Here is a 14552-nt window from a genome sequence, read left to right on the forward strand (position 1 = left end):
AGCCCCTCCTGCTGATTAGATGCTATCCCAGGTGATGGGTTTTCATATTAATAATTTTCAGGATCCTAATTTACCTCCATGAATGTCGTATGTGTCTTAGGAGATAAACTTTGCATTCCAAGCAAGCAGCCAGACAACCAGAAATGTAATTGCTACAGGACCCAATTTCCATTGCTGAAGTTCCTCATGGGAGCTTGGTTTCTCTCACACTTCATGCTTTAGTGAAAGGAATCTGAAGTACCAGTGTAATTTCTATCACTTTTCAAAACCGTAGCTCTCCACCAGTCTTATGAGTTTTAAAACCATCTGGCAAAATCAGTGATGTACATATACCAGCATAATTTTTGCTCTAATTAGTTTAGCTCGTTTCCATAAAGATATTAAATCTCTTTCACAATCACCTCTCTTCACCAATGAATATTTTTCTACAGTAAATCATTCATTCTCAGTTGTACATGCTTCCAGACTCCTCTTAGACATGTTCTATTGGCTGGATTGAGTATTTTCCTTGTATTTCAATTCCAAGCTTTAGGTTCATTAAATGTTTCCAGTGACCACGTGATGCCTTTTTTTTTTTTTAAACAGATAATTTATTTGTAACAGTAGTATGAGATACAGTAGAATACAAGTGGGAACCAGATAATCATGTATTATTTTATAGTGTATTTTTCAGTAGATTATTCCAAATGTTACATATGGAAATTTTAAGTCCTATAACATTAGTTCTGATATCATGGTGACTAAGCATTTCAACAATAAGCAGTCTTGTGGAAAAACCCATGTACAGAGTTTGCTTTACCTCATTTGTCCTAAATTACAGACTGCAAAAACATGATTTAGATCATATAACTGGGTAACAAATAGTTCAGTCTATACTTGTATCTTGTTTATTTAGTAAGTCCTTGAGAAACTCAGATACACACAGGTTGATTTGAGATACAAAAAATTGTGCATGGTGTTTTTGTCTCTCACCTTGGAAAGAAAGGTTCACAACGTAAATTCTCACATAATTTATTTAAATGAAAAATATTGGATGGTGTACAATATCCTGAATGTGTTACACAGACTGCAAATAAAATGTTGTAGAGCACAGCAGCAACTGCTCTGCAACCAAACACTAGAAAGGTGGAAATTGGAAGGCCATCTAGCTTTCTAAGCAGATACTGTGGCAATTACTAATAATCAGAAAAAATACACATTTTGAAAAGCTCATATGCAAATACATGTCACCAGCCCAAACACTGCATGAGATGAGTATTGCTCCTGCTTTCACTGAATGAGATACAGCTCCCAAATACTTCAAGAGGAGAAGGGTTATGATGACCAGTCAAATGATGCAGGCTTTTTTTTTTTTTTTTCTCCCGAGAATAGTTAGAATTTGGCTGATAAACTCCTCCCAATTCACGTAGCTCAAAAGGTGTCTGTGTGCCTCAGTGTAACCACACTTAGCTTCCATCCTTTCTTTTCTGAAACCCAGTGATTAAATATTTTGAATGTGTTTGTTAAAGTTCAAATACAGCAATCGTGACATCATGGAAGAGTGAGAGACTCATCAATGGTTTTTTTAGGACCCCTGAATGATGACATGCCTGGCAGACTTCCTGTGATATCCATCCACCATCATAAACAGAAAACATTTACCATGTCCCACCCCAAACAATAAATACTTTTAAGAGGACACCAAGTTATGTTATGAAATGCAGTTTAGAGCTGAAGGCCTTTAGAACATAAATCTCACTCGAACAGTGTTAAAGTACATATTTTTAAATCATATTAAGGCAAAAGTATTTCCAATCCATAAAAAGGTCATGCTAGTCTATTGTTTAACCAAATGTGACTACTGTACAGTGATGATACCACTGCAAAACCACTTAGAGAAGCACATATCCTTGCAGGTCAAAGCTAAATCGAGTCCTAAGGGATGCTGAAGAGTGACATTCCCTTACATGAATGGTGATCTCCTGCAGTGGGGCAGAACCATCTGTGATAACAGCCACTCCTAAGGATTTACTTTAGGGTGGGTCATAAATCTCAAGTTGAACACATCTCCTTCCAGAATTAAGTATCTTGCTGAAAGACTCTGATTTTGGAAAAAACACAGGGAAGTGTATGAGAGAAGCCATCAGCCCCCCCTCAGGATCATTTCCACTGTAGTTAATGACAAACTTCTCCATGACTCTCATTCCGTGGGAGCAGGAGCAGACCTACCACATCTTGCTTTCCTGCTAATCTCCAATGCATGGCAACATCCTTTACTGTCTTGTGGTCTCTATTTTAGCTTCCCTTCTTTCTCCTAATCTTTGCAGGAGCCTCAGTGTATTATTTCCAGTACTCTCTTTGAGCAATGAGTCCTCCTGGGACTGGTTCTGAGTGTTTGCCACACTTCATTAATACAGAACTTTTCAAGGAAAAAAAAAAACCTCCTAACTGAGGTGGCTGGTGTTATGCTCGTGTTATGCTCACCTCAGCAGCAGCATCAAGCTGGCTGAGGAAAATATGCATCAAGGCATTTGTATAAAGGACCCTTAAGCATAAAACAAATCACAGCTTCTTATTTAAATAACACAGTACCATGCAAAATTCACAAATTAAGAGCTTCTAAGGAGTGTCTTCAAATAAAAAAATGCAAACCTTTTCTTAAAAATCCACCTGTGCTATTGTATAACTCTTTACTTTAGCTGTTTAAGCCATGCAAAAGGTTTAATCAAAGTGTCCCTTTAACAAATACAGCATTTGAAGGGAAAACAAAAAGCAAAAAAAAAAAAAAGCCAGACCAAATGCCTAGACAAAAAAAAAAGCACACAAGTCATTGAATCTATCTAGCGTGGTATTTACCCATCTGAGCAGAGGTATGCAGGGGTCTAAACACCACACCCGTGTTGCCCTTCCCCAGGAGACTTAGTCCTTGCTGTGGCAAGGAGCTCTCATCTGTGATTTGACGTTGTCCCTTTCAGCTCCCTAACCATGCTCGTGCCCTTGAACCGTGATGCTGCCACTGTGGTGGGGCACAACTAAGGACAGTTATCAGCTGTTTTACTTGACTTGACAGGCAGTGGCTGCTGTGATGCTGCAACAGGTATGTGATGGGGAGCATGTCTGGCGGGAGGGCTCATGTGTCGGGAGCGGGGCTGTCACTAGGTCACCCAAGGAAGCCCTGTCTTGTGCCTGTGTATGCCACATGCTGTGCCTCAGGGCTGCATGGGAGAGATCCTGGTCCAACTGCAAATGCATGGAGGAGTCATGAATCTCATACTCAACGCAGAGAGCTTGTGCCACACTCTAACAGAGCTTAAGACAAGAAAAGTGTCAAACTTGGAAAATGAGTATAGCAGGAGACATGGTGGGACTATACAGTGCTGCAAGCTGGGACAGTAGAATAGCCTTTGGATCACAGTGCACAGATTTGAATGTAGCAGTGGTTTATTATCTCATTAGAAACATCTAATTCCCTGTAATAAAGATTGCATATAGAGTATGTCAAAGAGCAGACAAGGCTATTACAGCCCACAGTCAGGACTAATGCTTTTTTTTTTCCTTCTTACTGCTAAATAGGCAGGAGTAGCTTTTCAATTTCAAAATAAAACCTATACAGTTACAGTAATAATACCATGCTCCTGACTTCTCTGCAGCTGCATATTGTAAAACTCAAAGCCACTGATCACAAACAAAAGCAGTAGGTCATTAACAGCTTTACAGAAACGTAAATGGGTGTAAAATGGGTGATTATGTCTGTCAAAATACTTCTATAAGGGAAAGACTGATTACTGAACATATTTCATGTCCCTTTCCCCCTAAAAAACCCTGCAAGTGCTTGCATCTTTTCCTAACAACAGATAAAGAAACCTTTGCCAGAGGTGTAGTCAAGACTATATGAACACTGGAACAAGCACAGATCCTGTTCAAATAGTTAGGCACCAGTTACAACAAAAAGCCAGAAGCAGCGGGTTTTTTTAACATCTGTTATAAAAAAAATACTTCCCAATCAGTGTTTCAATACAGTTAAAAGTTAAAAACCCTCTACATTACTAATAAATTAAAAAACCCATATCTCCAACCATCTTGTAAGAAAGTAGGTAAGTAATTTAAACCTTTAGTTTACATAAATTAGCACAGAAATGTGTATTTGAACAAGTGCACTGAAAACAGATATGCCTTCTTTTCTTCTGATATCTCTTATATGAGTTATTAAGTAACAGGAAAGCCTTTATATTCTTTGCATGACCTTGAGAGTCTGCTAACACTAAACGGTCAATAGTCAACCCCAGGAGAATGTTTCACCAGATAGACAATGACAAGTGGGAGCATGAAGTACAGTCAAATGCTTTGCAGCCTTATTACAGTAGACTTTAACATTCAATTTCAGCACATTTACTCTCAGGAAGGGATGAAGGTAATATATTTATACTGCAAATCATGAGTGAAATTTGATGGGTTGATAGAATTTTTTTTTTAAACCTATTAAAGTATAATATTTTTCAGAGGTAGTTTGCAAGGTAGTTGCACACAATAGTGGTGTACATGAGTGGAAACAATACTCCTTTGCTTGACTGTGGATAAAACTCTTAGATACTGTTGGTGCTGTGTTGGACCCTGCAAGAGAACACTTACGATGTTCTAATCGGAGCTGACAACAGCCGATTAAGTGTCAGAAGAACAATATGATTAAAAGGTCTTCATGTCTATAGGCATTTCCTGATATGTCTTAACTGTCAATCTGAATGCTAAACAACTCTATCTCATTATTGACTGATTTATTAAAGGATAATGCTTTCATTTCTTTTTTTGACTTTAGGGTTGCTCCAGAAAGAAGGAAAGGAAAGTACTAGGAACAACTCTTAATCTGGAATAATAGATGGGGAATCCCAATTATAGCAAAGTCCTAATCTTCCAACTGAGCAGGTGTATGGTTTGGTGGCAACACTACCATGCAGCTGCCCACACCATACCTTTTAAGAAATGGTAGATGCTCAGTCTAGAGGAGATCTGTTTCTTTAATAGGTGGAAGGATATCTGTGGATGTGCTAGCAGGCCGCTCTCTGCTTTCAGTGCTTCTTGCTAGTCATACAGAAGACAACACCTCACTGGATGGATCTCTTCCCTTCTTGTCCTCACCCCTGTCGAGATCAATCACATGAACTATGCCAGGCTTCAGGATCAGGTCATCGGTCTCTACGTGGCTCCTGTTATCGTCAACCTCGATGTACTTCCCTTTGGACGGCTGGGTAGCCTTACTGAAGACGTCTTTAAAACGGCGCTTGAGTTCAACGTCTGGGCAATAGACGTACTCATAAAGAGCACCAGCAAGGACTGCTCCTATTATTGGTCCCACCCAATATACCTGCAAAAAGAGGTGGAAAAAAGACAGGCATTAAACTCTGGAGCAAATAAAGAAACCAGCGTCTCAGAGAAAAGCATGTCACTACAGACTTCACACAGAAGTTTGTGCAAAATACCCTGGCCCAAATGTTGAAAAGAGCTCTTCAGAAATGCATGGTCACATAGTTCCCTGGCTTTCATGAACAGGGATGAAATCTGCCATCATACCAGTTTATGAGGCAGAGAAGTGTAACTACCATAGGTTTCACAGATGGTGATCCGGAGCTCAGCAATTAAGTGACTGCTCTAAAATCACATATGAAGTTGGTCAAAAGGCAGTCTCTTAGGCAATTAATGACATTAGTCCTAGGCCTTTTTTTTTTTTTTTTCCTTCCGCCTCCTCCCAGTCTCTCTCACACATATTTCACCCCCTTCAGGAATACTCCCTAGTCACCTTGAATCCAGTCATCTCAACCACCTCTCACCCATGGGTGCAGCTCTACCCTAAAAACTGCTCTCATGCCAGCGTTTAGGGAATCACCAGGCACTGGACCCCATGGAGCAGAGGAGAAGAGGGACCTATGTTCACATGTCAGTGAGGTACAGTTACTACTTCCCTGATGCCTGAAAAGGATTTCAGTCTACATGTCTGGTTACCAAAGTTCTGGGACAGACTGGCTGAGTGGCAGTGAAGTTATGCACACCTCCCATGGACAGACACACAGGCATCCTCTCTGGCTGCCCCCTACCTTCTCCTGTTAATAGGAAGCAGCTTTTTTCCCCTCTTTATAGGAGATTTAACTTATTTTTTTAAAACTTTGTCCAGAAAGACAAAAGTACAGGTTCTTCATGATCTTATTTGGATTTCTTGAGACAAAAAAGGTCACGGATCCTGGTGGAGTCATATATGACTTGTCAAATACAGCTCTGTAGTCACATACAACATATAGTTGCTCTGGCACAGCTTTGCCTTTAAACTAGCTGGGGTAAGATGATTGAGAAGCAGGACCACATCTTCAAAAAGAAATGGTTTTGTCAAGTTTTATTGATCCATCTCTTTCCAAGAGGCCTCCTCTAAATTTTCATCACTCATTGCCAGCTGTAGACAACATATATGGTCTGTTTGCAAGATGACACACAAAATAAACACCGCTGCAGAAAACTGGTTTTCTTTCTGCATTTCCACCCAAGGTGACAACAAACTTATATGGAAACAAAACCTCTCCTATTTTATACACAGTTTACTTCAGTATTTCAAACTCACATTTCCAAAATAATCCAAATTTGGCTTCTGATCCCACAGAATCCAACAGGCAGTCAGCCACCTGATTATCTAATTTGAATAAGCAAATAACACCAGCATACACAACTCTGCAGGGTATCTATCTATGTCAGCATGACATGCAGCAGTCCTGTAACATTAGTAGGTGCAGAAGCCCACGGGCTTCTGTCAATGGCACGCCAATGTCACTGCTCTGGAGGAGGTGAAAAGGCCTGTCTTTCCAAGTGACCAGGACAGTAGCTAAGCTTCTCCTGCAAGTTTCTCCATGGTACATTGATTTATTGTTTAAAGCTTTAGTTATAAATTATAGGCTTCTTCAGAGTACGGATAATCCATCCTGTGAAAAACTACAGCAGCTTTTCGTATGAACAAGCCATTCACTGATAACTGGGTAAATCTGCCTCAGTAGGATAACTCTTGGGAAGAAAGTTACACATGGTATCATGTTTCCAGAATCAGAGGCTTAGGTCCTGAAGACAATGCTATTTCTGTTATCAGCTGCAGTGGGAGCAATGTGGGCTTCATAATTTAAAAATCAAGAAAATCCTTATATGCACTGTAATATGCAGCTCTTACAGTTAGCATTGAAAGTGTCCATAGAAGTGCTTTCCCTGCCTATAATTAGGTGAGGCTGAGCTGCAATCCATCTCTCCCTTATAAAAGGTGAATTGGCTTTTAATAAGTTTAACAGTGGGATGCTATAGAAAAATGACTGCATCATTCACAATCTGTTTATCAAATTGTTTCCTGCGCAAATACTCCTAGTTAAGCTGACACTTTCAAACTGAAGCAGGTAACATCTGGTCTGGTCTGCGCAGACCAGACTGCAACCCCTTCATCTCTTACTGCGGGCATTTGCTGAGGCAGATTCTCCCCCAGGAACCAGATCACAGAGGGTCCCTGCTCTCATTTCATATGGCTGCCCCAGTTTGCTACAGAACCAGGTGGAACATGAAGCCGACAGAATTACTTCCATAACTTCTCACCGGCATGACCAGGGGGTTTGCAATGTGCCTCCGAGGATTTTTCTTTCTAACAGTACAATTCTTTCAGTCTCGCTGGATTGCTCTTTTTGTTTTGAACTTTTTGTATGATTTCCTTTCTACCCCAGCTACTACCTCCACAAAATGGCCCCTGAATAGCAAGACACTATTCCAAGGGCTGCATATTCAACCACAATCCTAGGCAAGGAGCATAATTATACCTAAGCTGGTGGCAGGTCAGCGCCTGTCTTCCTCAGTGATGGTCTCTATGGGACATACTGGGATAGATAACTAAAACCAAATGATGTATGAAAAATCCTGATAGCTCTGTGTCGCTATGGTGAAGGAAGCATGAAAACAGAGTTACCCATTGGTTTTCCCATCTCCCCATGATGACAGCAGGTCCAAATGATCGAGCAGGGTTCATACTGGCACCAGTGTAATTGATCTAAAGCAGAGACAAAACGTTACCTGTTATTAAAGTCGTGAAGATATTCATTTCTGCTAGCCCTTGTACTATGGGGACACCCTGGTTTTGCATGGCTTCTGATCTTGACAGCAAGTATTGTCACTCTCCTGAGTCTTATCACAAAATTAACAAAGTCATCACGTAAACAAGCAGAAAACATCTCATGCAACACCCTACACAAGGGGACCCTCCTGCTACTCCAAAGAGTTTTGGCATGGGTCTGTAAAGAATATAGCAGCTATATAGCTACAGCAGCTATAAAGACCACAGAAGCTTCCATTTACTTCTGAAGTAGTCATAAAGGGACAAGGGGTCTATTTTTTAAACAGAAGCCATTAACTTACAGCAAATAAATGTCCAATTGCAACAGAAAATCCAATTGCTAAAGCTACTGAACCAGTGACATCACTTCGTTTTGAATCACAGCTGGCAAAAATAGTAAAAACCAGCTGGAATGTAATTATCAACTCCACCAGGAGTCCATGGCCAGCAGAAAGATCCCCATGTACCTGGAAGAAGGGAAAAAAACACCGGAGATGAAACAAAGGTGATTTTGTAAATGAGAAAACCACCACATACATTAATTCTACTTCAATGAAAGGTATTTCTAAATGGTACACAGCGAAAGGCAACAATGAAATTTAGAGGTACAGGTTCCCCTCTGACTTTTCTCCCTTTTTTTTTCTTTAGTTTTTTTTTTTATTTATTTTGAGAATCATGGAAAATTACTGCTGGACTGAGAACAGAAGGCTTAATAGTAACATCCAACAAGAACTTCAAAGTTAGACTGCAGAAGTATAGTTTATTTTTACACAGGGATTTGCAAATGCTGCACTTCCCCTTCACCATTTTTTTCTTGGGAGCACTGTAATTTACTATTCAATTATAAATTCATTAATTAGCCCTGACTTAATTAATTTAAATTTCAATTAAAAATTAAGCAGTGTGCGGCTCAAGTGCATTTTTAATAAGTCCTGCAATAGGGCTAACTGATGGCATTCCTTATTAGTTTAGAACAAAGCTGAAATCTAAGCCACAATCTATTTCAAAAGTATGTCATTTTAAATTGATGTTTTTTCAATCCCCATCATAATGGCATAGAATTAATTTCTCCCTCCCCAGCCCATATAAAAATGGCATTTCATGCATATATTATTTAAATTTTGTATGTAAATTAACATTACCTGCTGTCATCAGATTTGGGAAAGTTCTAGGAAAGAGAACTTCTATAAAAAGAACAGCTGCATAAACCCATCCTAAGGAGAGCTTTAAGCCCTGTCTAGGTGTTGTAAATAAACAAGCAAACTCTTAAAATCTCTACTTGAGCTCTCTTTATTCTGCACGGCACTGATTATATTTTCTTAGGCTCTAAGCTAGCCTAGTTCAAAAGCCAGAGGAGAAGTGATTACCGCAGTGACTCCCAGGCCTCCCACCACGCTTGGTGGTGTGACGAGGTAAAGGATGCCTGCCCCCACGATGGCTCCCAGGCACTGGGCGAGAATGTAGAAGATGGACTTGGCGAGGCTGATCTTCCTTGTGCAGACCATTGCCACGGTCACAGCAGGGTTAATGTGGCCTCCGCTGATGTGTCCAAAGCACTGCACCATGGTTGCAATGCTGAGTCCAAAGCAGAGGGAGATAAGGACCATGTCTACTGGCAGGGGCTTCTCTGATCCACCCCAGTTGATTGTGGAGCCGAGGCTGAGGAGGACAAAAATGAACATGGCCAAAAACTCTGCCGAAACGGCTTTCCAGAAGGGCTGAGTCCAGACTCCTTTAAACGCCACCATGATGCTCTCACACTTACAAAGACGTCCACACTTACTGAAAAGGAAAACAAAGCTTCATCAGAAGTCACCAAATAAGCCTTATGCTCTCCTGTTGGGGGTTGCTATCCAGCAGTCTTTGGAAGGAAGGCGGCAATGCTGAGTATCCCTGGGCTGGGACAACCACAAATACGAACTGTCAGAGCAGACTGCCCTTAAAACATGACCAGTGTTTGAGTGTCTGCAGGACAGAAGGTGATTAACTGCCCCCTGCGATGTCTGTCTGTATGGCTTCAGGTCACAAAAAGCAACCTCTGTTTTCTTTTAAATAAGTGAGTATGGAAATAAGTGTATTCTTCTACACTAGCTAACCTCTGCCTGATTTAGAGTCTGAAAAGCCCTACCACTTCCAGTGGCCTGTTGACCACCATGCTTATTAAATCAGCGGGTATCCTTTTTCTCTAAGTAAATCTGTACTTTTCACGAAGCAGGTATGATAGTTCAATAAAAGCAGTATTTTAGTCAAAACCTAATGGTTTTGGTAACAGTGTAGTGTTGGAAGGTTGCCCTGGGAGCTATAAGAGAAAGTCTATTTGAACACTCACACAAACCAGTATTTCAATTTCTATTTATGCAAAGAGCAGTTTATTCACTGTGGACATGGGGTAAAAATTTAATTCAACCAGGAGAATAGATGCAATCCTAAATTCTGACCTTTAAATCAATCACATGCAGTCAATAAAGTGCTCTCTTTTGCGCTAAGGGTGCCAAGTAAGCTGTGGAATAGAGCAATATTTTCTGTATGTGTGGTGTGTAAAACTCTGTGTGGCAAAGAAAGAAGTGTCTTGAATTTTCCACTCTGTCTGGAGATGGTATTTATTAGTCTACACTGCCTTCCTGATGAGCTACAATTTTGCTAGATGTTCAGATACCTATGAAAGTGGGTCACCAAAGAAAAAGTTATTTGTGGTATTAATAAATTAGGAGAATAAGCCAAAAGGGAAGCATTTTAATGAGTTTCTAAGGAATGCTAACAAGATTCTTCTCTAAAAACAAAAGCAAAAAATCGCCAAGCCCTCCAAAAAGCAGAAAACAAAAGAAAGAATATTCAGCTGCTACATTTGGGAACAGAATTTCAAGTGGAAGATGGATGAATTTATGCTCAGTTATCTAAGGTATCTGAGCTACAATGCATATTTAATACCACTTACATCAGAAAGAAGCATAAAAGGCATGTCTGGCCTTTTCAAGTTCTTGCAAGAGGAATGGCCCATGAATTTCTTAACAGTTGCAGAGGGTTAGGGAAAGGCAATTTAATCCTGTGACTGGAGCAAATAATTTGTTTCCCTGTCTCATTTCTTATGCTAATTTACTGTGTATTTTGGATAGGTCATTTAACTCTTATCTCAGTTCTCTGGACTCTCAGATGAGAACAAGAACTACATTATCTCCTGCAAATGACTGTTGTAAAGTGCTTGAGAAGTGATCTGGGGGACTTGAGCGCCTGCCTCTTCTAGAGAAGAGCCAGAACCTCAAAACAGAAAAAAAGTAATTGCCAAAATCTTCTGATTTTGGGCCACACCTGAGACAAACTGAAAGCTGTTTTTTCAAGATCTCATACTAACAGTCAGTTACTGACCAACTCTCTAGACTAGACTGTTCAAAGTGGCTCCAAAATCATTGCTTCCCCCAATGCTGAAGCTCACAAGTATTTGGTTGTCCTTACCTTTGAACCCTATGCCCAGATTCTCACTGAAACCTAAAGGCCTCTGACACCCTTACTAGTTCCTCACTAATAATTTATTTTAGTGGCCCAAGTAAGACACAGGTGCTATATCCATACTGAGAAAAGCTCATTTTCCTAGAGCATGTACCAGGTGAACATTTCCTATAGGGCTGAAGCATATCCTGAAACCTATGGAAAAGAAACCTGGATGCACAGACAGGGGAAGCATCGCTCATCCACCCTTTCACCCCCAGTTCAGCTGGGACTTCCCTGAGCTTTCGCTTGCTAAGCAAAATGCAAGCGCTGGTGTTATATTTCAGGTTTCTGCAAAATTTCCAATCACCATGGAGTGATTGGGGGGAATCACCTTTGGCTATGGGGGGAATGCAGATTTTTGGAGCATGGGAAAGAGGAGTACGGTGACTCCTGACTTCTTTGTCCAAGTGTGCCTGACCATCTCTTTCTGTATGCAGAGAATAACGAGATCTACAAATTAACTACATTCCTTCATTCTGTAGAAGTGGACAAAAAAGGGTGTTTGTCTTGGGTATTAAAACCATGCGGCTAGCTTCCTTCTAGTTGAGCAACGTCTTGGAAGAACACATTAAGAGTGAGTGTGTGTGCACGTGCATGCACGTGTGCAAGAGAGAGACAGGGAGGATCCAGGAGATCACACCTTCTACTGAACTGCTGATGGGCCTGTATAGAAGGAGGCTACCACTTATGAAGGGCGGATCTCATACTGCTGCTCCTGCTGAGATCATGTCCAATCAATTCAGTCAGTATTATTTGCAACCCTGAAAATGCAAAAATGCTGCATGCAAGCCAAAAGTGTAACTCAAACACAGAAGCTTGCTCATCAACCTGAAGAAAGTTTCTGTTCTTCTAAACCAGCATGCTACATGAAAAAAAATCAAAATAGTAGAACTACACTGTCAGTCATACTTCGATAGTTAACGATCTAAACATCTATTTTTAATGCACACATGTTTTTCCGAAGCAGTCTGTTTTTCTATGATTTCAGCACTCAGCAAAATGCCCAGCTGTCATGGCCAAATTTTTCTTTCAAACTGCACACCTTTCTTCCCCACAGCAAAAAAACCTACAAATGTTAATGAAAGCTTAATACTGTGTTTGAGCCCTGTGTCCAGGTTTTCACTTATTTAAATCCAAAGGCTATCAGCAACTTCGAAACCAACACCATCTCCAACACCTACTATTTTCTCAGCATGCAGCTAATTTAAAGGCTTGAGATGAGATAGAGTGATGGCTGTGCCAGATCTGAAACCAAAATGGGACTTTCCAGCAGCTAAGATTTGCCATCAAAGTTGCAAAACTCCAAAAATTTTTTGGAGTACTTGTTCACGGTTGCCTTAGATAAATACCACGTACAACAGAAAAACAGAAAGACACATTCATTTCACGTGTGGTCACACTTGAAATTCTCTGATCTGGACTACAAGATTACACAGTGGACTGTGTCTAACAGGATGCAAGGTGGGTTTTTACAGGTCATGTTGCCATCAGGGCTGCAGGCATGATTACGGCTTCAAAGCCGTAACGATATAAATAATCACAAAGGCTTCGGTACAAAAGTCAAACGGTATTTTAAAGATCCTTCCTCTTCTAATTAATATCATTTCAGGGAGCAGAGCAAACAGCCTGGACGTGGGCTCGCAGCCAGCCACCCCACACGACACCACTGTCGCACCGAAGTTTTGGGCGTGCGGCAGCTATTTACAGTGGCATCTCCGCAGCAAACTCACCCAGCTCCCGACCTGCGCTGGCACGGCCGGCGGCAGCTCGAATGGACATGAAGCACCCGCCTGCCAACCTGGGGGGAGGAGGGGGGCAGGAGGGGGGCAGGCTACTGCCGCAAAACAAAGGCGCTATCGCAGGGCTTGCTTAGAACCATTTCGCCGCGTTTTCCACCCCGATGTTGAATGGGCGGCTGATGTGGGTACCAACAGGAGATGGGAGGGGGAGGCTTGGGAGCCCGGTATCGCAGCTTTTTGACTGTGCGGGAGCTGGGCTTTTCTCGTCGCAGGAGCGCAAGTCGCGAATAAAACAAAGTTTTAGGTGCGGGAAAGGAGGGGGGGTTGCAACCCTCTGCCCCGCACCCCTTCGCACCTCCAGCGCTAAAACCCGGAGGAGACCGAAAGGCTCCGGCAGCGCCTTCGGGGCGGGGGTCGCCGCGCCGGGAGCCACCCCTCGGTGCGAAACGCCGGAGAGAGGCAGCGCGCAGCCCCCCGCAGCCCCCCGCCGGCTGCGCGCTCCTCCCGGGGCCGGACAGCTGCGGGGGGATCCCCTTCGGCGCGGAGAAGGGGCGCTCCTCCCGCAGCCGCGCACCCCCTCTCCCCCATCAAGTCACCTTCGCTTTGGGTGGGCCGCCCCCTCCTTCTTGCCTCTCTCCCCCCCTCCCGCCCTCCCTCCGCGCCCCGCGCAGAGCCGCGCACTCACCCGCGGCGCGGAGCGGCCGCGCCGTCGCTCATGCCTCCCCGGCGGGCGCGGAGCGGCGGCGGGGCGGGCGCGGGCGGGCGCGGAGCGGCGGCGGGGCGGGCGCGGGCGGGCGCGGAGCGGGGGGGGGCGGCGGGGCGGGGGGGCGGTGCGGCTCCCAACCATGCGGCCCCGCTCCCCTACCTGCTGCTCCGGCCCGGGCCGAGGGTGCTGGAGCAACTGCAGCCGGAGCAGCGGCCGCGGGTCATTTGCGATCGTGTGAATATGCAGATTAATTCAGGGGCTTCGCGGCCGCCTGTTAAAAAACAGCAGCCAGGGCCGAAGCGAGCCCGCTGTGCTGCTGCAGCGCGGGGCTGCCCAGCCTTGGGAAGGACTCAAAGGTTTCTCAGTTTCTTCTCTGCCACGCGCTGTATCGAGGGGAAAAAAAAAAAAAAAAAAAGTCTGAGCAGCTCTGCAGCCAGGCAGCTTTATCCATCTAAAATGCCTGTCAGCATCTTACCAGAACTCTACTGGTTACAAAAGAAGCAAAGTGGTTTTATTTGTTGGAAGTTGT

At 42.9% G+C, this 14552-nt stretch overlaps 1 protein-coding gene across 3 annotated transcripts; it reads right to left on the bottom strand.

The window, feature by feature from the left end:
- Window positions 1–566: 566 nt before the first annotated feature.
- Window positions 567–14249, bottom strand: AQP4 (aquaporin 4). 3 transcript variants are annotated; one of them, XM_074880008.1, is made up of 5 exons: window positions 14183–14249; window positions 9460–9874; window positions 8395–8559; window positions 7949–8029; window positions 567–5338 (listed from the first exon to the last, which is right to left on the bottom strand). In XM_074880008.1, the coding sequence occupies exons 1-5, from the start codon at window positions 14245–14247 to the stop codon at window positions 5060–5062; spliced, it is 1005 nt and encodes a 334-aa protein (XP_074736109.1). In that variant the 5' UTR covers window positions 14248–14249; the 3' UTR covers window positions 567–5059. The 3 variants fall into 3 exon arrangements, with proteins under 3 accessions (XP_074736109.1, XP_074736117.1, XP_074736126.1); XM_074880016.1 differs by lacking the exon at window positions 14183–14249 and adding an exon at window positions 14003–14106; XM_074880025.1 differs by lacking the exon at window positions 14183–14249 and adding an exon at window positions 13309–13361.
- Between the last annotated feature and the right edge of the window lie 303 nt (window positions 14250–14552).

This window comes from Strix uralensis, chromosome 1 (genome assembly GCF_047716275.1).
Source record: "Strix uralensis isolate ZFMK-TIS-50842 chromosome 1, bStrUra1, whole genome shotgun sequence".
Classification (NCBI taxonomy): domain Eukaryota; kingdom Metazoa; phylum Chordata; class Aves; order Strigiformes; family Strigidae; genus Strix; species Strix uralensis.

What these genes read in the sequence shown, in the direction of transcription:
- AQP4 (XM_074880008.1), bottom strand. Translation starts at nt 14,247, where the DNA reads ATGACCCGCGGCCGCTGCTCCGGCTGCAGTTGCTCCAGCACCCTCGGC. An exon ending in GGCCCGGGCCGGAGCAGCAG is followed by an intron (nt 9,875 to 14,182) that starts GTAGGGGAGCGG and finishes TTTCCTTTTCAG; the next exon opens with TAAGTGTGGACGTCTTTGTA. An exon ending in CAATTGGACATTTATTTGCT is followed by an intron (nt 8,030 to 8,394) that starts GTAAGTTAATGG and finishes TCTCTGCTTTAG; the next exon opens with ATCAATTACACTGGTGCCAG.